Source organism: Denticeps clupeoides, chromosome 20 (assembly GCF_900700375.1).
Source record: "Denticeps clupeoides chromosome 20, fDenClu1.1, whole genome shotgun sequence".
NCBI classification, from domain to species: Eukaryota; Metazoa; Chordata; class Actinopteri; order Clupeiformes; family Denticipitidae; genus Denticeps; species Denticeps clupeoides.
Window position 1 is genome coordinate 11,722,705 of NC_041726.1, and position 25,873 is coordinate 11,748,577.

General features: G+C 39.1%; 1 protein-coding gene and 1 long non-coding RNA gene across 5 annotated transcripts; both read right to left on the reverse strand.

The window, feature by feature from the left end:
- Positions 1-1,377: 1,377 nt before the first annotated feature.
- LOC114770096 (BOLA class I histocompatibility antigen, alpha chain BL3-6-like) lies at positions 1,378-13,108 on the reverse strand. 4 transcript variants are annotated; one of them, XM_028963743.1, is made up of 9 exons: positions 12,955-13,108; positions 10,615-10,875; positions 6,563-6,835; positions 5,924-6,226; positions 5,761-5,794; positions 5,197-5,301; positions 5,069-5,086; positions 4,777-4,811; positions 3,043-3,211 (listed from the first exon to the last, which is right to left on the reverse strand). In XM_028963743.1, exons 1-9 carry the CDS (start codon positions 13,016-13,018, stop codon positions 3,177-3,179), a joined length of 1,128 nt encoding a protein of 375 aa, XP_028819576.1. In that variant the 5' UTR covers positions 13,019-13,108; the 3' UTR covers positions 3,043-3,176. The 4 variants fall into 4 exon arrangements, with proteins under 4 accessions (XP_028819574.1, XP_028819572.1, XP_028819576.1 ...); XM_028963742.1 differs by having other exon boundaries at positions 3,043-3,214; XM_028963741.1 differs by lacking the exon at positions 5,761-5,794 and having other exon boundaries at positions 1,378-3,211.
- Positions 13,109-24,702: 11,594 nt separating this feature from the next.
- On the reverse strand, positions 24,703-25,459 carry LOC114770133 (uncharacterized). The gene is made up of 3 exons (XR_003743311.1): positions 25,437-25,459; positions 25,228-25,303; positions 24,703-25,141 (listed from the first exon to the last, which is right to left on the reverse strand). It is a non-coding gene; the product is annotated as an uncharacterized LOC114770133 (long non-coding RNA).
- Positions 25,460-25,873: the final 414 nt, after the last annotated feature.

Consider the following 25,873-nt stretch of genomic DNA (forward strand, 5'->3'; position numbering starts at 1 on the left):
CCTGCACTGTAGGGGGCGAGAATTACTAGAAGCTGTAATACTCGGATCCTGTTTAGGATTCGGCTCCCTCTGAGTCACTCACTAAACTGATCCGGGTGTGTGAGTCACTTGAGTCACTTGAGTCAGTACGCACCCGGATCAGAGAGCGGGTTAGCGCTCCTGGCGGTTAACTTCCTCTACAACCGGACTCATGTAAGCCAATATATTGGAGTTTACAATTTAGACATGGTGTAGTTAGGACTCGAAGGATTCGGTTCAATGGAGACCTCAAATTCGTGACTCATGAGTCATTTAAAGGATCCGGGCAATTAACCCGGGTGAGTCATGAATCGCACAGCTCTAGAAATGACCACATCACGTGTCGTGGAAACATGGATGCAGCTATGCCGCCGGGTTTGCTTCAGGGAAAATTTATTTTTAAAATTAATCTAGATTAATTTAGATTGCTATAGATTAATCTAGATTAATTTAGATTGCTATAGATTAATCTAGATTAATTTAGATTGCTATAGATTAATTCCAAGACTACAGTGAGATTAATCTAGATTAAGAAAATTAATCTATGTCCATCTCTACTAAAAATATATTTACTACATTTGTTGTTTTTAAACTGGTGGTCACCAAATGTGATGTAGTAGTTGGGAGGGCTCTGCAAATTTCTCCCACAACATTATTCAAAGTTTAATGAATGTCTTCTTACCTCCCTGTCAGTTTAAACCACCAAAATGTAATAATCATCTGGGACAGAGGTGTTGCTTGCTTTAAAAAAAAAAAAAAAAAAAAAACAATGTTGTGAGCCCTCCAGACATGAATGTACAATGATACTATGAAAGGGGACTGTGCATTGTACCCCATAAAAAGATATATGCTTTCAATCTGGCATGAGTCCACTGGATCCATGACAATTGAGGGGTGGGGTGAGAAAAGATAAAAACATATGTAAAAAAAAAAAAAGTAAACTTTTGCAGCAAATAGGTGGGTCTATATTAGTACACAGATCACACAATCACATTACAATCAAAATCATACACACACACACACACACTACATATATACACTCTATGTTCAAACATGCTCTGCCGTAGAGTTCGAGTGAATTCATGCTTGTTATGTTATGCTTTTGTTCTCTCTGGGTGTGAATAAGTTACATATATATATAGATGACACATTGTTATCTATTATTTTTATCTATTATTTTGACTTATATTGATATTTCTTTTTCAACAAATTCTAAAAGGAATCATATCAATTCCAAATTCACCATCCAGCTCTCTCAACTATAAGTGTTCAGTCAACATAATAAAAATAAAGATAGTCCATGAAGTCCAACCACTTTAAAAACCATCGGGGCAGGGCAGGAAAAAGGACACAAACAACTCACAAAAAAGGATTTAATTTTAACAGTGCACATACAGAAAATACATATTTACATATTCTTACATATTTACATATTATTACATGCAAAATTACACATTGATGTACCAGGATGCTCTCCAGGAGATATTTACAATCAACATGGGAGTGGATGGTGAGGGATAAAGAGAGGAGATGGGTGTGTTAGTAATAAATGAGCTGAAATGACAATAAGTGAACAGAGGACTAAACATTTCCACCAACACTAACTACTGCAGCGTTACTAATGGTGAGGAGTCTTTGTAAAAGCTTGACTGTATAAGCAGAATCTTAGTCAATACGGTACTAAACTGAAAGCCAATGCAGAGGAGACAATACAGGTGTTCATATAGTTCAATGCAGAGAACACAATAATGTGTTCATATAGTCTTGTATGTGTAAGAATTCTGGCAGCAGAGTTTTTAACAATTTGGAGCTTATTCAAGGAAAAAGCAGGGCAACCACAAAAACAGGCTAGATGTTATAAATGCATGCACTGATTTCTCTGCATCAGAGATGGAGAGAAACTTCCTAACCCTCGCAATATTTCTCAGGTGGAAGTACGCCATTCTGGAAATATTTAGTCACACTTCACACCCAAATTAATTGATTTAGTAGGAACAGCCAAGAAACCCCCTTTAGGGGCGATCAACTGATCTCATCAGGGTTCCAACAATCATTAAAAACCTGAAAAAGTCATTGAATTTGAAAAGAGAATTTCTCAAGCAAAGTTTTGGAATGTGAAATAAACATATAAAGTTATGGGGGAAAAAAGTATTTGTAAATCTGATTGACACACGAATGTATAAGAATTTGCACCTGACAAACATGAAGTAGAACTTTTTTGGCCTGTTTCAGCCCAAGACCGACCCAACAAATACAGTTTTAAAAGCCTGGCTTTCTTTGTGTGCACTATGACTGCTAGACTAAGAGGGAAATGTGTGGGGAAATGAATGGGCTTAAAACAAAAATTGCCAGAGGCCAGAATCCATTTTCACATCTCTTTTGTAATTAAAAATTACCTGACAACAGTGGCTGAGATTTGCAAGTTTAAGCATAGATGTACATCGCAGAGTTGCAGTTACGGAAGACGTAAAGAATAACCATACACAACATCGCAATCAGACAGAAATGAATGGTAGAAGAACTTAAAGGCCTGTAGCAAGCAGTAACAGAAATTACACCTGTACAATTTCTTTCTTAGAATACGGTAATTTTAAGCTGCTCGTACAATAGAAAATTTTGGACCTGGCAACACTCATTTACCGCATGAGCTTGACTAAAATCAGTGATAGAAATTGAGCCTGAACCTGCCGAGATTTACATGAGGTGTGTTTCATTGCTCTGACTGCTGCTATATTATCCCTAGTGCTGCGTTTTTTAGATATACAGTCAAATCGCATGGCAAACCTGTGTTTTTTTAATTTATTTAGTTCTTTTCGCAGCCACGTCGAAGATTTGGCATGCCACACGAATCCATTTGCAAGGTGAGGGTTCGGCGGATTGTACATCAATTCCATGTGTGTCCTGCACGCAGTGACCAGCGAACTACTGACAGATTGAAGGCTTGTTTCATTTGATTTATTGGGTCTGCAGTATTTTGGATTTAACTCTGGATTTAAAGTAAAAGTGAAGTAATTGCCATTGTGAAATGTGTATCAGTTACTAGAAAACTAGCATGAGAAGGAGAGAGAGAGACGGGCAATGAATGTTCCAGATGAGCTATGTCTGGAGGTTCTGGATCTGGCAGCAATGTTTCATTGGTGGCTGGTGCTGCTTTTTCATCAGCATTTGGGACAGTGGGTGTCACTTCTTGAGTCTGCTGGGAAACAGGAGACATGCAGTTAGCAAATATTTAAATATATATTTGAAGACTTACTGTTTGGTTACTAACAAAGAAATGATCTCTATTATTTCAATTCATTTGAACAGTGAGAGACATAACAACAAATAATGCATTTGAACAAAGTTATAAATATATTTGCATTTTCATGAATGAAATAAGTATTTGATCCCCCAGCATTCAAGATTTCTGGCTCCCAGTTCTATTTTATACAGGTGAGGACCTGACATTGGGAGCTTCCTGATTAGAAAACGACTCTCCATAGAAACAATCAATCTATTCAGATTCCAAAACTGCACCATGGCCAAGACCAAAAAGGACGTCAGGCACAAGGTTGTGGATCTACACAAGGCTGGAATGGGCTATAAGACCATCAGCAAGCTGCTGGGTGAGACATTGACAACAGTTGATTGCGATTATTAGAAAATTCGCAAACCATAAAATGACTGCCAGTCTCCCTTGGTCTGAAGCTCCACACAAAGCTCACCCTGATAATGAAAACGATTTGGAACCCGCCCAGAACTACTTGGGAGAAACTTGTCAATGACCTCAAGGCAGCTGGGACCAGGAAAACAGTTGGTAACATACTGCAGCCCGCAAGGTCGCAAGGTCCCCCTGCTCAAGAAAGCACATGGCTTTCCTCAAAGATCATTTCATGGCTGCCCACTGCTCACTAATGGTGATGGGTAAAAGCAAAGGACACATTTCATTATAACCTTGTGCTGTGCTTCACAATGACAATCATTTCACTTCACTAAGTCATCTGTGTGTTTATCTTCTGATGTACTTCAGGTATGTCTGCAGTAAGGGAGTGCTACAGCGAGGACGATGTTCGCCCACGAGAGATGTTAATTTCATTCTGTCCCAAAATTAAACAAAACCATCCTGAGAAATAAAAAATGGGACGGGGCTTGTGTGTGTGTGTGTGTGTGTGTATGTTGGACGTTTGACTGCCATTGACTTAATTTGAATTTAACTGAATTAATGCTAACTATAAATAGTTGACGTTAATCACATGACACTGGATGTGGTTTGATAATAATTGTACATTGTGTTCTCTGTGCTATTAACTTGCTTGAGAAACACAAGATTTTACCATCTCCTCTGTTATAACTGTCAGGATTGGTGTCAGCTGGGGACATCACATTGGACCAATCCAGACTGCGGATATAAGGCGCTGTGTTTCCGTCCTTCTAACACTCCAATATTTTGTTGAACTCTTTTGTGGACTGTACAACTGTTTGGCAACCTGTTGTTTTTAAGTTCTGGCAATTGCTACACGCCTGCGGGCTAGTTTGTGTTGATCCCCTTTATTTCCCTGTTTTTGGCCATCGCGCCATGTTTATTTGTGTTAAATATTAAATCCTTCATTACATTATGTCCCGTCTCTGCGCTTACTTCCCTCTTCAGCTCGCCGACGTGACAATAACATGAATATATTTTGTCATTATTCCTGTGGATAATTGCTCATTTTCAGAGAATTCTAGTCCCATTCAGCTCTGCTCTATTAACAATTGTGAAAATAAAATGAAGTTACTTACTGAGGGCAGAGAATGATTGGTACACCGTGAAAGTTCTAGAAAAGCAGAAAACATTTAGCTGAAAACCCGAATGTTCACACCAGCAACATTTTTTAATGTTTAAAGTTTTTGATATTTGTAAATAGTACATATTTTACCAAATAAACAAGTGATGAAAAAACATTCAGTGTCTGAATGCTTACATTTGATTTCCCCCCGAGAATATTAACCCAAAGTAAAAATAAACGAAAAAAATATTTAATCCCAAGTTTAAAAGGCAAAAGCCCGCATTTGAGATGAGTGTAATACTCACGGCTGGCCTTCTTGTAACCTGTATAAAAGAGAAGAGAAAGTATTTTTGTATTTTACTGATTAGTAGTTTCCCCACATGACACCATGTCTGGTGTAGAAGTTACTGATGTTGTTTGCTGCGTCTCTCACCTGATCTTCTCTTCACAACCTTCACAACACCAACAACCACAGCGATGACAACAAGAGCAGCAACCATCAACCCAGCAACGATGCCTGGAATGGCCACCACTGCCCCTGTAAAGATGAGGTATTAGCCAACAACTACACAAGAGCTTGTAATTGATGTTAAAGAAACTAACACTAAAATCACCAACGACACCATTAAAAACAAGTATTGCATTCACCACAAGACCCCCCTGCTCAGAAAGACCCATCTTAAGTTTGCGAGTGAACATCTAGATGTTTCAGAAAAGGCATGGAAAAAAAGTGCTGTGGTCAAACCAGACCAAAATCAAGCTTTTTGGCATCAACTCCAACTGTTGGGAGGTAGAGAAATACGACCAAAAGCACCAAGTACAGAGCCCTCCTTCCTCTGCCAGAACACTGAAGATGGGTCATGGGTCCAGCATAACAATGACCCAAAGCATACAGCCAAGGCAACAAAAAAGGAGCTAAGGAATAACCACATCAAGATTATAGCGTGACCTAGACAGTTTCCAGACCTTAATCTTATTTAAAAATCTGTGTACAGACCTGAAGTGTTGAGTTGCCAAGTTGTTTATTCTGTCTACCTTCATTAAAATAAAACTACTATAAAAATTTGAAAAAGTTCATAAACAAAATTACAAATTCAGAAGGGATCAAATAGTCCCCCCAACTGTAAAATGTGTTAATGAGCTGCTAGAAGCTCCTGTACCTGGTCTGTAGTTGGTCCTGATCTTCTCCTCAGTCAGGATCATGTGGATTGGGTCTCCACTCTTGTGCTCCACCACACAGGTGAACTGGTTCTTCTTCCACACATCAGGGGCAATATTGAGTTTTGCACGTTTCTGGAAGGTTCCGTCATGGTTGGGTAACGTCTCACCAACATCTACATCTTCATGCAGCTCCTTTCTATCTTTCTGCCAGCTGATCTTCACCTTATCAGGGTAGAAACCTGTAGCGTGACAGACCACTGGAGAGGAGGGGTCTGTCTGCAGCAGAGACACCTGAGGAGGGACTAGAGACAGGAAGAGAGGAGGGGACAGGGAGAGAATTTGGTAGAGAAACAGGCCGTCTTCATATCAGCAGATCATCCAACAATCTTAAGATACTTAAATATGTAAAAACTTGTAGATGATTCATGTGTACATTTTGTCTCTGTTTTACTGTGTTGTTAGTAAATGTCATTCTTTACGTTATCACATCTACTAGATGTATTTTGCTTATTTAATGTGTTTGGGAACAATGTATGCAATGCAAATGTTAAAAATAATAAGAATATTTTCTGATCTTAATCATAACACATAAACTGTCTCAGCGTTTGTGTTTCTTATTGTTCTGTGTGCTGCTGTACCTTTTCTCTTCAAACTGATGTTCCCGTACTGAACATACTTCTTCAGCCAGTCAATACAAGTCTGGGTCAGGTAGTTCTTCTCCCACTCAGCAGCAGCTCCATCCCATTTCTGTTTGGTGATTAAAGCCTCTTTAACTGAAGCAACCCATGATGTGCTCTTCAAATCCAGTGAGATAAAATCTGCTCCATCGTAACCATACTGCTCATATCCATCTGTAGCTCCAGTCTCATCATCCCACTCACAGCAGCACATTTTCTGAAAAGTGTGGATTCCTGTTAAGACAGAATTTTAGAGATTGTCATAATCCGGTCTGGCAGGGGCTACTCCAGGTCCGGAGTTTGGTCCGGAGTTTCATGTTGGTCCTGTGTAATGTTTCCTGATTGTTATCACCTGTGTATGACTGTATAAAGCTGCCCTGTTCGTGTCTGTTTGCCGTCGGGTCATTGTCTGGTGATGTTTCCCTTGTCCTGTCTACTATGTATTAAAACCCCTGTTTCGTGATGTTGTGCGCATGCGTCCTTCTTCTTTGCCATGTTCAGCCACTGGTACAGAATGACCCGACCGCATTTGGACGTAGCCGATACCGCCGGACCGGGACTACAGCCGCCACTCGTCCTTATGGACTTCCTCATGGACCCTTTTGGGTGGCACGCCGGAAGTCGTGCCTCGGAGGGGGGTAATGTCATGATGCGGTCTGGTAAGGGCTTCTCCGGGTTTGGAGTTCAGACCGGAGCTTCATGTTAGTCTTGTGTAATGTTTCCTGATTGTTATCACTTTGGTTTGACTGTATAAAGCTGCCCTGTTCGTGTCTGTTCGCCGTTGGGTCATTGTTCGGTGATGTTTCTCCTGTCCTGTTACACTGTAGAAAAAAAATTTATGACCTGAACTTCTCACGTGTTATTTGACCACAACCTTTGGTCATGAAACAATCAGATGACAACTGTGTGACCTTGTTGATGCAAAAGCTGAACATAAGCTGATAAGGGGAAGATTCTGTGACCTTGATGGGCGCCATTGTCCTACCCTGCGTCACCCACAGTGGTATAAATATGCTTGTGAACATACTAACGGGGGGAGTTCTCTTGCGAGTTCCCCCATGGCCATGGTAAATAAACTTGGATAATCAATTCAATTGACTTTCATCATTTTGCAGCTCCCCAGATGGGAAATTTCCCACCACAATTGGCGTTATGAACAGGATCCGCGTGAATCCGCCAGGACCTGACCAGGGTCACCAAGATCCATCTCCAAAACCTAATTTTAGAGATTCCGAGTGACTGGGGCTGAGTTCAGTGTCCTTGGCTGATTCCTCCGGGAGTTTCCTTTTTTTGTCGTCTGGGGACACGAGTCCCGTGAGCTTAAAATATTCCACCTCAAACATTTAATTAAACCTGAAGAGTTTAGAAGGTTAATAAATCCAAAAACACAATTGGAAAGGGAAATTGCATATTTGTTTTTTTTCTGTGGTCAACTGAATAGATCCAAGTAAGGGGGTGTCACTTTTCTTATTTGAAAACAGAGCACCCTGGCACTAGGGGGCAAGGGCAAGTTTAAAGTCGTGTGAGCCAAAATGATCTTGGAGATAGAGTGTCAAATAAGGGTGTGAGATAAGACCGGATTTTTTTGTGAATCAAGACCACTGCCGAGTGTGAGCCTTTTTTAAGAAGATCAAAAATCATTCAAGTGTGAGTTAAATAAAGCAAGATAAAAAAAAGAAAACATTAAACGAGAGAATTGTGAGCCATTAGTGTGAGATTCAATTAGAGATTCGTTATCTGTGAGCTTTCTTAGCAAGAGCTGTTGTTTCCGAGAATTCCCCGGGCAAGATCGAGTAAAGTTGTGTGCGTAAAAAAACAAAATACAGAAAATAAATAATAATAAAAACCTTGTGGGAGCTTGTGGGAATAAGACCAGTAAAATATGGGAAATAAAAATGGGAAAAGTGACACTCCTACTAGTTCTGAATGGTGGTTTATGTGTGTGTGAGAGGGCAGACCTGATCCCGCTCTCTCTCTGATGTATGTATGTGTGTGAGAAAGAGAATATCAGACTGTGTAAGTTGTGAGTAAGGTGTGTGTTTTCGTGGAGGACCGGAGTTCTGATGAGTTCCATCACCGGGTTGACTGCAGCGCTGTTAAGAGGCGGGGTTCGCGTTTCTCTAACTTCCTGTCTTATACTCATCATTACGCTCAGCCCTGCAATGTCAGCATTCGCCCGCTGACACACCAGCTTCTGTGTGTGTGTGTGTGTGTGAGTGTCTGCATGCATTGGCAGACCTTGTCTCTCTCTCTGGTGTGTGGTGATAGATTTTACCGTCTGGGCATCAGCACAGCGATTTACGGCGGGTTTCCACCTTATTCAGATTTAAAGGGAATATGGGAAATTATTTTTAATGTACATTTTGTGTATTTTGTTTGTTTTCTTTTCTTTCTGAGAGTTTTAAAATTAAGTTTGTGGAAAGCTGGGAAAAATATAAGTATAAATTAGAGGTGGGCATAGATTCATTTTCTTAATCTAGATTAATCTCACTGTAATCTTGGAATTAATCTAAATTAATCTAGAGTAAACTAAATGAATCACCCCTGGTCTAATGCGCCACCTGGCTTGAGAAACCCGTTCTCAAAGACTTACTTTTAGTCATTATTTGGGTAGCACATATATTCTGAATGCGTTCGGCAGAATTCAAATGAGCCATTTTAATCTAGATTAAGATCATCTCCTGTTTCCAAAATGCATCACAAACTGCTTGAGAAAGCTGTTCTACTATGATAATTGGTGATGAAAATAAATTATGTTCAATAAGATGTACTTGTGTTTACCAACTGTTTATTCAGTTAAATAGCTGCATCCATGTTACCACGTCACGTTTGATGTGGTCATTTCACAGATCGAAGACTCGTTCTCGCCCCCTACAGTGCAATTCGGCTAGGTATACATCCGCCTAAAATAACAAGGAGAAAGTCATCATAATGTAGCGGTTCTTCTTCTGCGTTGTGTAACTTTTTGATTTAGTTTCTTGAACCGCAAATGATGAGCTGACACCCAAGAGATTTTCTGTGCAAAGTGTATTCTGTACAAAAAGCAAGGTCACGTCAGAACATTGCATCTTTCTGCACCTCTCTCTACAATATACAGTATTAAAAGAACATAAAAAAATATACTCAAAATAACACACATGCAAAATATTCATAATATGTACACAAATTAAAATGAAAGAAATAACTTTTTGCACACAAGCCCCACGCACCTCTCACAGCTCACGCCATGTGTCCAAGAGACCTGAACCGGGTCTCAAAAACAAAACAAAAGTCTTACAGGCTAAGAAATACAGACTATGTAAATGCACACTAAAAAACATTTCCCACCACATCTACCATGCATTAAACCCCTGTTTCGTGATGTCGTGCAAATGCGTCCTTCTTCCTCGCCATGTGCAGTCAGCGTGACAGTTTAACTATTATTATGGTTTTGCATTCATCTGCTGAATTTCAAACTGGAAAATCTATTTATATGAATCATCTTCATGCTAAAACTTAAAAGAGAAACTCTTTTAAAAAGCAGCTGTTTTGTGTTTTTCTGTAGTTTTCAGCAAAAACAAAGAGATCAGGTCAGAGGTAAATTCCAGTACATTTTTACTCAGAGGGACTACAGGAAATTCCTAGGATGCCCAGTACTGATGGACCCCAGCAGTAAAACCCGGCACTGTGTTCTGTGATTAAACTTCAACATGAATAATTTATAATTTTTTATTGGTACGACAAAATAATGTAATAGTGAGCAGCGCTGGTTATCTGTAGTCTGTGGTGGTGAGTATAAAGGGCAGGGTTACAGGGTTACAGGGTTACAGGGTAACTTTTATTCTGTGGTGGGATTGGTAGATGCACCAAGGTTATTGCTTCTCTATGTTTGTTGTGTTTCATGTTAACCTGAAATTAATGTGGAATAAGCACAAGAAAATCTGAGAGCAGTGCAGTCATACTAAATGTATTTTAAATAAGAAATAACATCTAAACAATAAAAGATATACAACCAGGTTTAGATTTCTACTCACCGTCTGACTGGATAAAATGCTGCATCAGTTTACCGATATTGACTTTGAATTTGGCTTCATGTCCCTGAAGATTCTGTGTTTCTCTGGTCCAGTAATCTGGTCCTTCATTATTTTTGATCCAGTCCACCTTGGGAATCGCTTGCCTGATGTTACTGTCATAATACAGAAACTGCTGTCCATCCATCATGCCGACAGCAGTGAATTCTGGGAAATTAAATCCCTGCGTCACTCCAGTGTAGAAATACTGCAGGGAATGAGAACCTGTAAATAAATATTAAACATAACAAATTAATTAAATTACCCTCTACTCCAAGGGGGATAAATATAACTACTGAATAATATTTTAGATACTAAAAACAATATATTCAATACTCCCTACAAAAGATTACTTATACTATTAAATGTAGTGTGTGAATAATTTGAAATAAAACACATTAAACAGATAAATAAAATACAAATAGCTACCGTATGTTCAATAAATATTAACATAGTGGGCATCTAAATGATGGGTTTTGCTGACAGCTTCAGATCTCAAGACTGTCAAGCAACAATACTGATTCATAATTTAATAATTACTGATTATGGGTGGTAGTAGCCTAGTGGGTAACACACTCACCTATTAACCAGAAGACCCAGGTTCAAATTCCACTTACTACCATTGTGTCTCTGAGCAAGAAACTTAACCCTGAGTGTCTCCAGGGGGGGACTGTCCCTGTAACTACTGATTGTAAGTCGCTCTGGATAAGGGCGTCTGATAAATGCCATGAATGAAAATGTCGTGACTGGACTTGACTCGGACTTGGAAGTTGTGATTCATTCATTTCGTGGAATTATTTATGTAACCGAGCGGAAGGCACACTGTACTTCAGACATAACTACTGTAACTACTGATTGTAAGTCCCTCTGGATAAGGGCGTCTAATAAATGCCATAAATGTGAATGATTCTGATTGGCCACAGATGCATCAAACCTGCACAGGTATGTGAAGAAGGAATGTAAAATCAGCAGTATTCAACACATAGCGGACTATAATTTGCGGAGCCTTGACAGAAATCCATCTGGCTCCTTCTGAAGTGACCACTTTTATTTACCAGAGGGTAACAATTTGATTTACAATCACTAATTTTCTGAATAATTGAAGCTCTTCCCTTGCAACCATATGGGTATTTGGGTGGTAGTTTTCTAGTTTTTCTCTGTACTTTGAAAGTATTTGGAACCAAAGTACTGTGACCCACTTACATTCATTTAGCCAACAATTTTAACAACAACTGACATTTACAGCATTTATCAGACGGCCTTATCCAGAGCAACTTACAATCAGTAGTTACAGGGTTAAGTTTTTGGGTTTGGGTTAAGTGTCTTGCACAGGGACACAGGATTTGAGCCTGGGTCTTCTGGTTCATAGGCAAGAGTCTTACCCACTAGACTACTACCACCTACCAAATTCAGGCTTAGGAAACATAAAAGTACTGCTTAGTTCAAAGCGTGTGAAGTTTATTTGGAGGTTAAAATCCTGCCAAAATGCCATTGAAGTTCCCTTGAGCAAAGTCCATCCCCACACACACTGCTCCCCGGGTGCCTTTCACTAAGAGTGATGGGTTAAAAGCAGAGGTCACCATGTGCTGTACTTGCTGTGTATCATTTATATAAACACAAACCCCCTGACTGCTTTTAAAGACCAGAAAAGAAAAGGTGAGAATGAGCAGGATTGTAATTTTGCCAGATGAGTCAATAGCCCTAAAACGACAAGTTCATCAGGGGTTACACTCATTAGACCAGTAGAGAACCCTGTGGAAATTGGTTGTAGCTTCCTGCATTCATTACAGTTTACCAGTGACCAATGATGATTGTAGAGAACATCAGCGTCACTTAAATATGGGCAGAAGTCAGAGCTTCAGGTTTCTCACTGCAGCTCCTCCCACATGGAAGAGGTTTCACATACTAGCGCGGTTCAAATGACAACAGATGAACCAAGTTCTTATAAATAATAATGTTTACATTTTTGTTATTGTTATATGATGATAAACTATGAGCTGCAGTCACACAGTGAGCAGCCAACAGGCCACATTATATTTAACAAGACAGGCCCAGACAAGGACGAGATGTGAACTGAGTTGTCAAGAAACCCCGGAAGGAACATTAGTCCACCACCCATACCAAGCAACACCAACAGTCCCTCCCACCCACACATATCTAAACTGTTCTCCACTTTATTTTAGATCAAAGACCAGAGTGTGTTGTCCACTCACAAGAGCAAAAAAGGTTAACAAAATATTAAAACTACAGAGAGAAAGAGAGAGACATTTATATGAATGTTGAACCATATATAAAAACACAAACCTCCTGATGCAAGATCGATTTTTAGGACCAGAAGGGAACAGATGAGAATGACCAAGATTTTCATTTCTCACATCGCCCTGGAATGATCAGATCCTCACGGGTCACAGACGCTGGACCAAAATCTGGGGAGAAGATAGAGCCGCAGGTTTCTCACTGAAGCTCCTCCCACAACTTTGTGCTCATTCCAAGCTGCCATTTACATTACATTTGTCCACCAATGGGAAGCTCTGGCTTTTTTAACTAATATTTTTTAACTACAGGGATGAGAAAAGGCACATTAAACAAATGACAGCTATGGTTTAATCCCACTGCTTCCCTGTGCTAAACAGAGGACAATATTAGAGAGATTTTTACTTCACATTCAAGCAGGTTATAGACTTCTTTTTTTTCTGTGAATGATTATGTCTCCTATGGTCACTGAATATATTTTATATTGCTTTATGTATTTCTTTAAACCTGCAATGAGGCATCACTGGGTGTTGTTTGAATAACAGTAGATGAAGTTGTAAAATTATTATATTACATTTATTATATTCATATTAGTGGTATATTTAATTTTTTACATTGTAATGATGATAAAAATATGAGTGGCAGTGCAACAACCTTCACTGGATGCACACAACCGACAGCAGAAGGCTGGTTATTCAGTGCAGGAGTGTGTGAATGAGAGATGAAATGCAGCCACAGAAGCAGCAGGAATAAAAAAAATTTCAAGAGAGCGTCTTCAAACATGACAAACTCAGACAAATAATACCAAAAGCAGCTAAAAAGCTTCTGTTCCAACAGCACAGACTTGTCTGGACAGACTGGCATTAAAAAAGAAGCACAGAATGTAGATTAGAACAACAAGAACAATTACTGGTTGCATTAAGATCATCTACATATGTATTACAGTCACTAGTCAATATTGAATGAAATAAAACATGAAACATAACAAAAGACAACTAATTTAGACAATACATAATGATTCACCAAGTAATCCAGTTGTCATGATCCAAACCGGCAGGGGTGACTCCGAATTTTAAAATGTACTCAACAAGTGGTGAAAATAGTTCTAATAATGACAGCAGCCGAAGCATCTCGATCCACAGCTCAAATTAGACTTGAAGGCAATGTGACAGGGCATGTTTAAAACTATTTGATCATGTTACATTAAAGATTTTTGGGGGAGAACTGTTCCTTAATTTAAAAATGCAATCAATTGGCTTTTTGTATAACATTTTTGTATTACATGTTTTTATTACATATACCATTTTATTCATCATGTAATATATAATACACGCAAAACATTTTTCAGCTGGGCAAGACAAAAGTTTCACTTCACGCTGTGGCCATTTTTAGGTAAAGGTGTTAACACATCTAATAATGAATTTCCAGAAAGCAAAAAATATGTCTAAATTAGACATAAAATGCTGTAAATGATAAAAGGGTGTGTGGTCATGTCATGACAGGGGTGTGTGGTCATGTCCATGCTGATAAAGGACCCAATTACCCTGACAATATTTATGAAGCATCTGAGAGTGATTAAGCTCCAAAACCACCACAAATAACCAAACCAGGAGCACCTCAGCGTTATATCAGTCCTGCTGTGTGTTTCTCTGTGTTGTTCTGTGTGCTGCTCTACCTTTTCTCTCCAGACTGATATTCCCAGACCGAGGAATATTCCCAGATACTTCTTTATCCACTCAACACAATCATGTTCCAGGTAGTTCTTCCAGTATTTAGCTTCAGCTCCATTCCATTTCTGCTTGATGATTTCTGCCTGTGGTTTTGCAGCAACCCAATCAGTGTTTTTCAAATCCAGTCTTATAAAATCTGCTCCATCGTAACCATACTGACTGTATACTTCTGTAGCTCCAGTTTCATCATCCCACTCACAGCCGTACAAGTGTGAACTCCTGAGAGAGAGAGAATTTTAATCAGTAAAAAGCTCTATGATCATCATTAGTTTTCATGTTTGTAGTTTTGTCACTTTCTGAGTTTATGTATTTACTGTAAATAATTTTTTTTTTACGTTAAATAAATAACTGCAGTTTTAGGTTCATGTTTGTGATTATATAAATCTGTCATCTAATACGTTACTGTGTAAATTCTGTATAATTATTTTATTATAAATAAGAAGATGAAGATATGAAGAGTTTATACGACCTCTTGGGGCAGTCATGGCCTAGCGGGTAAGAAAGTGGACCCGTAACGGGAAGATTGCCAATTCATAAGTCCCCACACACTGCTCCCTAGGCGCATGTCATGGCCTGGCTATGCTGCAGTGTTTCACAAATCGCTTCACTTTCACTTTATACTGGGCTTCTTTTTACAAAGAGTCTTGCTGGGGAAGGATGATGGATGGCAAGGTGTCAGAGGAAGAACAGTTTATTTGCAAGGAAACAAAAAGCCAGGGAAAATGTCCAAAAAACAATAAACTAAGCCACCACGCCAGGCGCTGAACACAGGGAAGGGGCGGAGTCCCACTCGACCCTCGGGCTGGTGTGGCGCTCGTCAGGGGTGTCCCCCCTCACGATCGCTCCTGCGTGAGACGCCAGGAAGGGTCATGAGACTCCACAGGGAGTTACCTAGACTGTGTAAACATTTAAAACCCGGGTATTTTATTTGATTTGTGTTATTGTGTTAATGTTTATGTGGTGTGGGTTTTCCCCTGTATAATTGTTGGGGTGGAAATAAATGTTCAGTTGTGATATATAGTTCCATTGTACCTGTGATTTCATGTATTGTGGTTTTCTGTGAGTTTCACCTCTAAATTATGGTATAGGAGCTGGGACCAAAGATATAAAGTTGCATGGGAATTGAATTATAAATTAGTGCAAGGGAGGTGAATTGCATACAGCCATACCAACAGGCTAGCCTGAGCCTCTTCAACACATTGTGCGAGATAATAACCCTAGACAAAATTAAATGTGCTTTGTAACTTCCACTTAAACACCTCCCTTGCGTCATACACAGGTTACTCTGGTGGTGGGTTCTCTAAATTCTTGTCATTGTAAAAACAAGTTTAGTGGGAGTGTTAAAATTATTATATATAATACATTATATAATGCATTAATACAAATATTATACTAATATTTATAGTAGTAGAAATTGTATTTTTGGGATTAAATTAATTTTCATGGCAAAGAGGAACTGCAATTCATCTGATCTTTCTTCACATTATTCTGGAGTATATGCAAATTGGCATGATACAAATAGAAGCAGCAAACTTTGTGAAAACCATTTGTTTCATTGAAGGCAAAAGGAATATGCTCATCTAGACTCTTCTCTGTCTTGGCCCCTTGGTGGTGGAATTAACTTCCCCTTGAGGTCAGAACAGCTCAGTCACTGAGTATTTTCAAAGTAAAATTCTTATTGTCTGATTTATGTATAGAAACATAAATACAAAAAATAAAAAGATTGTATTCATAGTTGGGGGTCCTAGTGAACCGGAAATGATCATTTCATTGATGGTAACATGGAAGCATGGTGTAAGTTGCTCTGGATAAGTGTAAATATAGTGTAGATGTAAATGTAGTATGTCACTGTTATTTAACGGTATTCTATCATATTTTTCGATTTGTGTGACGTGAGGGTGGATACACAGAAAACATGTTTGAAATAAATTAATCTGCCGAGACATGGAGCTGTGCAACTTCCATAATACATTAAAACTGCCATTGTGTTGGGGCAGTGGTGGCCTAGCGGTGAGACTACAGGTGTATGTTTTCCTGATTGTTTTCAGGACTGAACATTGAAGCCATTTTGTGGGTGATAGCCGGTGACAATTTAGGCTTTTCTTTATACACAATTTTAGTGGAAGCATTTTGTACAGTGCAGTCATACAAAGATTGTGTTTAAAAATGTGCTTTTCCTCATATAGGAGGCATCAAGTTTGACTCATCATTCAATGAGCTCTCTTGCTATATCATGTTTGCCAGCCAGGGTTGCCCCATGCCTTGGACATTATTTGTTTGAAGGTGTTGTGTCGTATGACATTCCTTTATGTATACAACATCTTGTAAAAGTTGACAGACAGTTTACTTACCTGGAATTAAATCGCAGGATCAGTCAGTTTAAGTTTCTGGGTAACGAAACCAGCGACAGACCTTTTGAAATGAATTCAGAAAGTGGGAAGCTTGGTGGCTACGCTGTACAAAACTGGTGTGAATCCTCTGGTACAACTAATTTTACTGTTAAGGAATATTTTTGCCCTTGTTTGTTCACCAGCCATTTTCTATGGTCAGGTGGGGTATTTCAGAGTTTTGATTGAGTACCTACATTTTAGGAAACACCTTTTCTCAGACATTATTATCTTAGCCACTACCCTGACCTCATTATTCATTTCGGTCCACTCATTCGCTTGTGGACATTAAGGTTTGCAGAAAGACATCAGCTTCTCCAGGCATTTCTTCATGTTGGTGAGTTCTTTAATGACATTATTAGGGAAGCTGTGGCTGGATATGATTTTCAGCCTGAAACTACTACAGTGGTCCCTACTACAGGGACTAATAAAGGTTGATCTTATCTTATCTTAACAACATGTATATTGTTATTCAGGAAACTGATAAAGGCATTATTGAGGGATGTATTGTGATGACAGTCATACAGAATTCTTCAGTGTAATTCATCACTGAACTTTTCCAATCTTTCACACATAACATGGGTGTTACAGCAAAATGGTTCCTACTCTTGTGTTAATCAGATTGACCTTATAGATTATTATCCATTGTACACAGTACACAGTCTTTGATGTGTCTGCAATAGTTCTTCATCATTCCCTTCTCTTAATTTAGAGCAGGGGTCGAGAAACTTTTTGGCTGAGACAGCCATGAACGCCACATATTTTAAAATGTAATCCTGTGAGAGCCATACAATATGTTTAAAACTAAATATAAGCAAATATGTGCATTTTATGGAAGACCAACACTTTTAAAGTACAATAGGTCTGAATTATTTTTAGTAATGTAGTTATGATGTTGCTAACCAATGATGAATTAAGTACTTCTTACCATTAATGCAACTTCTGGTGCTGCATGATTTTGTTGATGGCTTTGCAGCCTGGTTTATACATGGTGAGGTTAAGCTTCATGCAGGCGTTGAGACTTCCATACATTAAACATGATTGTAGGTTGGTCTTAATATTCTTTAGATGTGAGAAAGACTGCCAAACATTGTCAGTACAGCAATACTTACAGGCTGCATTTACATTTACATTTACAGCATTTATTAGACGCCCTTTCCAGAGCGACTTACAATCAGTAGTTACAGGGACAGTCCCCCCTGGAGCAATTTAGGGTTAAGTGTCTTGCTCAGAGACACAATGGTAGTAAGTGGGATTCGAACCCGGGTCTTCTGGTTCATAGGTGAGTGTGTTACCCACTAGGCTACTACCACCCTCTGCAGTACTCACACACTCACACAAGTGTACAACCTGTTTCAATGTTGCCGATGAAGAGTTCTATAAGACTGAGTTTCCAATGCCTTGCATTTTCACATTGAGCTGGTTCAGATGTTCAGTCAAGTCCACAAGATAGTAGAACTTCAGGAGCCACTCAGTATTAGCTAACTCAAAATGCTTGACGTTTTTCATTTCAAGAAAAGTTCAGATTTTGCTCAGACAAGCCACGAAACAGCTGAGCACCTTCCCTCTTGACAACCAATATACATTGCTGTGCAGAAGCAGACCAGGATAATTATTCCCAATTTCATCCAGAAGTGTTTTAATCTGGCGATCATTTAAAGCTTGAGCTACAATAAACTTGACAACCCGAATGACCAGTGACATCACTTCACCAAGCTGCTCTCCACACATCTGAGCACAAAGTGCAAAGGATGCAGTGAAAACTTAGGAACAAAGGGTGGCGAGTGTAAGTGTAAGTAATACAATTGATGGAGACGACTTTCATCAGAAAGGCTTATTTAAGCAATTTCCTTCAAGATTAATAAAGTTTTCTAATTCTGATAATTCTGATTCTTTACACATTTTGAGCTTCTGACTGAGTCCTACGTGCATTTGAACCTTCTGTCGGTGTGGGAGGGGCATTGTAGAGTTTTTTAAAAATCTTAGGGAAAGTGGCACAGACCTCCCGGCACTTGCTGGTAAATGTCTGGTGAGAAGCAAATTAAATAATACTTGGAGTCAGCTTTTTATATACCTGATATAAGCTTTTTATATAACTTTACATAACTTATATTTTATATAACTTTCATGCCATTCAGAAACAGTGAGTGAATGAGTGCATAATTCAGTGAAATTTATAGTCCATTTACAGAATGAAAAGCATACCATGAGGTCCTATTGGAGTAGAACAATCGTCCGATGTCTGCAAAGGTCTCTGTGCACCACACTGGAAGATCTCTGAAAGCAGCACCAGATCCTGCAGTGATGAGCACTGATTGGTGACTCTGATGGCTCAGCATCACCAAGATCACTCTCAGTTTAGAAAGAGTCTTGTCCCAGTTCATGACTAAAATACAAATTTGTGTCACAAGCGCCAAGCATTCAGCTGAAACTATGTTAGTTTGTAAGACCACATTATGAATTTGTCACAAGGTGAGTTTTGTGACGCATTTGCAGACATGCTAGGAGCTGGGGAGGAGGTTCGGGGGCGTTTGGTCTGTGAGGGAGAGACTGGCGGGGAATGGGGACGTGGAGGAAGCAGTGGACGCGCTGCAGCGCGACGGGAAGTGGGGATTACCGGGGCAGAAGAGAATCGGAAGACGGCGGGTTTCAGGATTATCCGGGAACGTGGGCGGGACGGGAGGATGTCTTGGGCGGCAGGAAGGCAGAGGAACATGGATTTTGTCGGAGTCAAAAGGATCAAGCAATTTTCGGAGTCGGGGGCAGGCGAAGGTCGTTGTTCGTGGATCAATATCTCTAGATCGTAATGAAAGGAGCGAGCGTCTCGAATGAGGAATCTCATACAAAGAGCGTGCAGCGTCTCCTTGGGGTCACCCGACTCGACACTGCACGCTTCCGTTTCCTCTTCCGGGTCGTGGTCTTCCTGGCTGGTCTGGCGCTCTCTGGCGGGCTGGGTACGTGTTGGCCATGACAGAATTATTTAATTTAAATTGGAGGTAACACTGGAATCCTTGAAATACAAAAGTGAGAAGTGGTAAAATGATATGTACGAAGCAATTACAATTAAAACCGACAAAATTAAGGTGAGATTTCTGTGTCATTTCACAAGATAAAAACATCAGACTTTTCCTACATTACAGGGTTAACTGCTGTTGCTCTTTCTATATGATTTATGAACTGATGAAGAACTGGAGGTTGTAAAAGAAAAGTGTCTACCTCATTAATAATATTTGAGTGTACATGGCATTCTTCTCATATATTATCTAAATATACTATGTGTGGAGTATTTTAATGTTGTGCCTCATTTGCATATGATCTCGAGTTCAAAAAGGTGCCCAACTCTTGACCAGCCTCTGGTCTGCCGTCTTCTGCTGCTGTCACCCAGCTTATTTTCAGCAGCTGGCTAATGGGCTCATTACTGCTAACTGTAAAGGAAATTTTCTCCACACAAGGAATGAAGGTGCAGACCACGGGAGAAGTTTCCAGATTCGTTTATTGAGAACATCTGCAGGATGTTCTGAAAAAGTTCTGCTGTCTGTTCTCTTTTTATTGTGGGCAAAAGTGTGTGGAGCCCTGGAGACCAACTTCAAATAAGACATGGAGCTTCACCAAAACACAACCTGTTTCATCTCAGACAAGAGATGGAAGTGGGGTTTCCCCATGCGAGTGGAACTAGTTTGGCTGTGCACCTGCCCACAACTGAACACACAACATTAAAAAATGTAAAAACATGAAGCTGAAAGCGAAGTGTTTGTCATTGTGAAACACTGCAGCACAGCACACGGTGACACAACGAAATGTGTCCTCTGCTTTTAACCATCACCCTTGCTGAGCAGTGGGCAGCCATGACAGGCGCCCGGGGAGCAGTGTGTGGGGACGGTGCTTTGCTCAGTGGCACCTTGGCGGATCGGGATTTGAACCGGCAACATTCTGATTATGGGGCCGCTTTCTTAACCGCTAGGCCACCACTGCACCTGCACCTTACATTGTAATTTTAAATGATCAGATCTCAGATAAACATCAAAAGATAAAAAATAAATATCAATTTAAATATTTTGACATTTAAGTGAGTTTAGTTAACCTGTCACGATGGGCTGGACATGGCAAGGAAGGAGGACGCATATGCACGATGTCACAGGACATGGGTTTAATACATAAGGCAAGAAACAAGGGAACATCAACACGCAATGACGGCGAACAGACACGAACAGGATAGTTTTATACAATTATATAAATATACAGCAGGTGAACACGATCAGGGAACATTACACAGGACGAACATGAAACTCCGGTCCGGACTCCGGATCCGGAGTCACCTCTGCCGGGGTTACTTCCGAAGTAACCTTTTTACTCTATGTCATGCAATGTGATAATAATAGAATATGGTTAAATAATATGACTCTCTCAGAATGTCAGTGCAGCCCTGGATCCACCTTTTGATACAAACAAAACTACAAAGCTGAAAATCTTCTCTTCTTCTCTAAATCTTCTCTAGAACTTTCATGAGGAAAGTTTACAAAACCTTTACAAAAACGCTGACAAAAAAATTCAACAGTAAAATATAATAAATGGTCTGTCATACTGACAGTTTTCCATAGAATGTACGGTGTCTTCACTTCATTTACTAGACACATTTGTACTTATAGATGTGATATTTATGAATGGAATTCACATTCTCCACATCGCTAAAATACAATCACTTGTACAATTTAAGTGAGTGTTATTTGTGTGATGCATAATTTGCAGGTGAAGTTGTGTAGAGTGTCCGGTATAAACAACACAACTCATGGTCTACAACATAAATACAGAACAACAGAACAGATGCAGCATGATGGTCAGTATTTCATCATTTCATAATTTTACAGTTCACATGTATTCGGGAAGATGGTAGCTAGTTCTTGTGTTTCAGTTTCTCCACTTCAAGGCGCTAACGGTCCTAAAGTTCCTGCTGTTCCCTGCAGGTACTTTCCATACAACAAAGAACCAGTCTAACCAGCACCGATACAGACGACTTCTCTATTTTCATGTCCATACCTGCTCTGGTACAGACTTCCTGTGTATTCAGGTCCCTGTTCTTTCTAGGTGTAAATAGTTAGATAAAGATGGCTTGTTTTTAATATAGGAAATATTTTGATAATCTTTATAAAAGACATTTCTTTTGCAACAAATTATAATTATATTGCTATCAAACAAAGCAGAACGATTTCCAAAATCACCGTCCAGCTCTCTGTGGTAGTAGCCTAGTGGGTAACACACTCGCCTATGAACCAGAAGACCCAGGTTCAAACCCCACTTACTACCATTGTGTCCTAGAGCAAGACACTTAACCTTAAGTTGCTCCAGGGGGGGACTGTCCCTGTAAATACTGATTGTAGTTGCTGATTGTAAGTCGCTCCAAATAAGGGCGTCTGATAAATGCTGTAAATGTAAATGAACTATAACTCTGAACTATAATGAACACAGAAAGCCCAACCACTTCATGTTTAGAGTTGCCCAGGACTCCAGTTTAGCGTTTCCTTCAGGTCACATTTTGTAATTTAAATCAATTTACACAGAACAGAGTGAAACTTAACAAAGCTTAACACACAACATGAAGATTAATTTTTGTTTTAAGTGCTTTATTTAAAACATACAACAGAGGAAATAATTATTTGATCCCTGCAGATTTTATAAGTTTGCTTAACATGCTTTCATTGTTGTGTTTCTTATTACATTTTTCAAGCTTTTTGCAGTGTGGAAGGACACGTTATCCAGCTGAAAGAGGACAATGAACTCGGAGCAAATCATTTCATGTGGTTGTGTACTTGAACTTTGTGAGCCAAAGTGATGTCAATGCATAGACTTCCCACAATGCAACATGGTGCCATGTCTTACCCACACCTGGCAAGCATTGAAGTAAAATAAAACATAATTCTTCAAACCAAGACACCTTCTTCCACTGCACCATGGTCCAGTTCTGATGCTCACATGGCCACTGTATGATATTTTGGTGGTGGATACAGGTCAGCATGACTGGTCTGCAGCCTACATACACAACAAACATTATGTTTCTGCATTCTGAATTACAGTAGATCTTCTGACAACAGGCCAGGCCGTGTTCCACATGTGCATCAGTGATCCTGTCACAGATTCACCAGTTTTTAATTCCTGTCTTATAGATCCCACTCACTGCCAGGTTTAACTTATCAAGATGAACAATCATACTCAGTTCATCTGTCAGTGGTGAAATGTTCAACAATTCATGAACTAAAGATGTGTCACATTACACAAAGACAAGGAAAGCAAGAGAAAAGAAAAACATTTATTTGAGAATAAAGTCTCATAATATTTCAAAAACACGTAAAACCAATATTATGTAGCACAACTTATTGTGGGTCTGTTGATTGATGGTTGTGTTTTTTGTCTGGTCATGCGGGTCTGATGATGTGTTAGAGGAACTTCCTTTTGTCAGACATGCAGCGTACCATTCTGTGGTGCCGAACCTTTCTTCAGTCATGAAATTGAGTGTCTGAAGACATTTTTGCTGTTGCTGTTGTGTGAACCCACAGGTGTGGGTGTGAAGAGGGAATAACAGGTGACCATTTTTTTCGAGTTCTTCTTTACAAAGTTAATGAGTTGTTGTTTTTTTTCAGTTTTTCATATTGCATTTCTGATACTGCAGTTTTGGTTTAGGTTTTTTATTCTATTTATTTTTGCTGCTCTTATTCACTTTCTGCTGCGACTATACATATTTCCCACTTCTGGGACTATTGAAGAATTATGTTAAGTGATAAATAAACTTGTTACTTAACAAAACACCCACCCTGTGTAAATTCCCTGCTGCCCAACTATACACTCATCCCAGGATGTTCTACACACCAGGGGTCCCTGACCTGGCTTCTATCCTGATTCATGACCCTCCCTCAGTATTGAACCTGGGCGTCTGACAGTAATATGATGTCAGGTTGTCGTGTTTCAGTCTTGCTCCTGCCCCACCCAGCAGCATAGAACCGGTCTAACCAGAGCGTGTTTGCATGAACTTCATTTCTCTCTTTCCTGTTCGCCTCCTCAGGCATGTGTAGACCTGCCCTGTCTGAGATCATGTAAGAAAACTGGATTCACTGACTGGTTTTAAAGTTATCTGGTGATCACTAGTATGAAAATGGACAAGAAGAATGTTTATATATTATCATAAATTTTTATGCTTGATTCATGTTTACACTAAATTACTACATTTTTACAGTTATGATTGTAAATTAAGTAGGTATTTTATCCTATCTCATGGGTCTCCGTCGTCCTGTCTATTAAATATCTATCTACAATGGCTTTTGTAAATTGTTAATAAACCACATGCTGAAACTCATTTGATGATGCATACTTTAAACCATTTAAGTAAATGTTTCAACATGAATGTAAATACACAGGACCAGGTGTGAACGTGGACATTTGTATTACGTGTGTCTTGCAAGCTGCAACCTCACATAAAATAGAATAATTAACAAAAGTTCTCTTGAAATGAGTACAATCCCACCAGTTTTGTTTAACAGATAAATAAGTTGGGTGTTTAGGCGTTCAGTAAAACATTTGGCCTTCGGTACCAATAAAACTCTAAATGAGTAAAGAAGCAAACTAACTACTTTTAAAAAGTTTGTGTTTTGTTGATCAGTATAAGGGACTAAACAGTCAGGCTAAAAGAAACCAGATTTTCAGTTCAGTAGCAGGATTTTATTACACAATGTACACCACACACTCTAGACATATAAAATACGTAAACTAAACCCAACATATCTTCCTCCACACAAAGGGAATATTTAAAGTGAAAAGTTATATACATCCATAAACTGTATTAAAGTGCAAAGATCCTAGTAATTAAGAACCAAAAGGTTCCTATAGGACTGTAGATCAGGAGCAACATTGGATCCAGATTTATATTATGTGACAAGTAACACAATATAAAATTAAAAAGAAAAATATCATGATAATTTGATGTACAGATGTAGGTCCAGGATGGAGCGACTGGCAGCACAAATTCTAAGAAATGATCTGCTGTCATTTCTGTTTGTTCCAGTCACCAAACCAGACTCTAATGGAGGGGCACTTAGTGGATTTTTTGGCTGCGGTGTAGAACTGGATCAGTAGTTCCTGGCAAACAGAACACGGTTCCTCTATAAGAACGTTTGTGTTAAAGACTGAATATGAACACCAGTAAACAAATTGAAATAACTTACTATGTGACTAGAGGATCATCAGATGTTCCAGAGCCATCAGACCCCGTATCAGAGCAAACAGACGCTGGAGGAGATGCTAGATGAACAGAAAATGTTTAGTTTAAAGCACAAACATACAGATATTAAGTTACACATAAGTCATGTTTAAATCGAGGTTAACATTACTGATCTTAATATTACGTAATTTCTGAGATGATTGCAATACTCACTTTTTGTCTTCTTGTAACCTGTATAAAAGAGAAGAGAAAGTATTTTAGTATTTTACTGATTAGTAGTTTCCCCACATGACACCATGTCTGGTGTAGAAGTTACTGATGTTGTTTGCCAGGAACATTATTACCTGCAGTAAAATATTAGTGTAAATCACTTTAATACTGGACTATGTGGAGTGTGTACTGTAATAATACAGTACAGTAATACAGTATACTAGACTGTGTGGAGTGTGTAATAATAATAATCTTCATTTAGGATGTTGCTCACCTGAATTGAGCAAACTGTTGCCAAAACAGCAGTAAAGTAAATCAAATGGTGAAAGCTGAGTCTAGGTGTAATATTTTATGAATATTATTTTTTTTTTTTATTCTGTATTTAATGTGTATTTTGAAACAATTACACATTCTTCTTTCTTCATTCTTCTTATTAATCT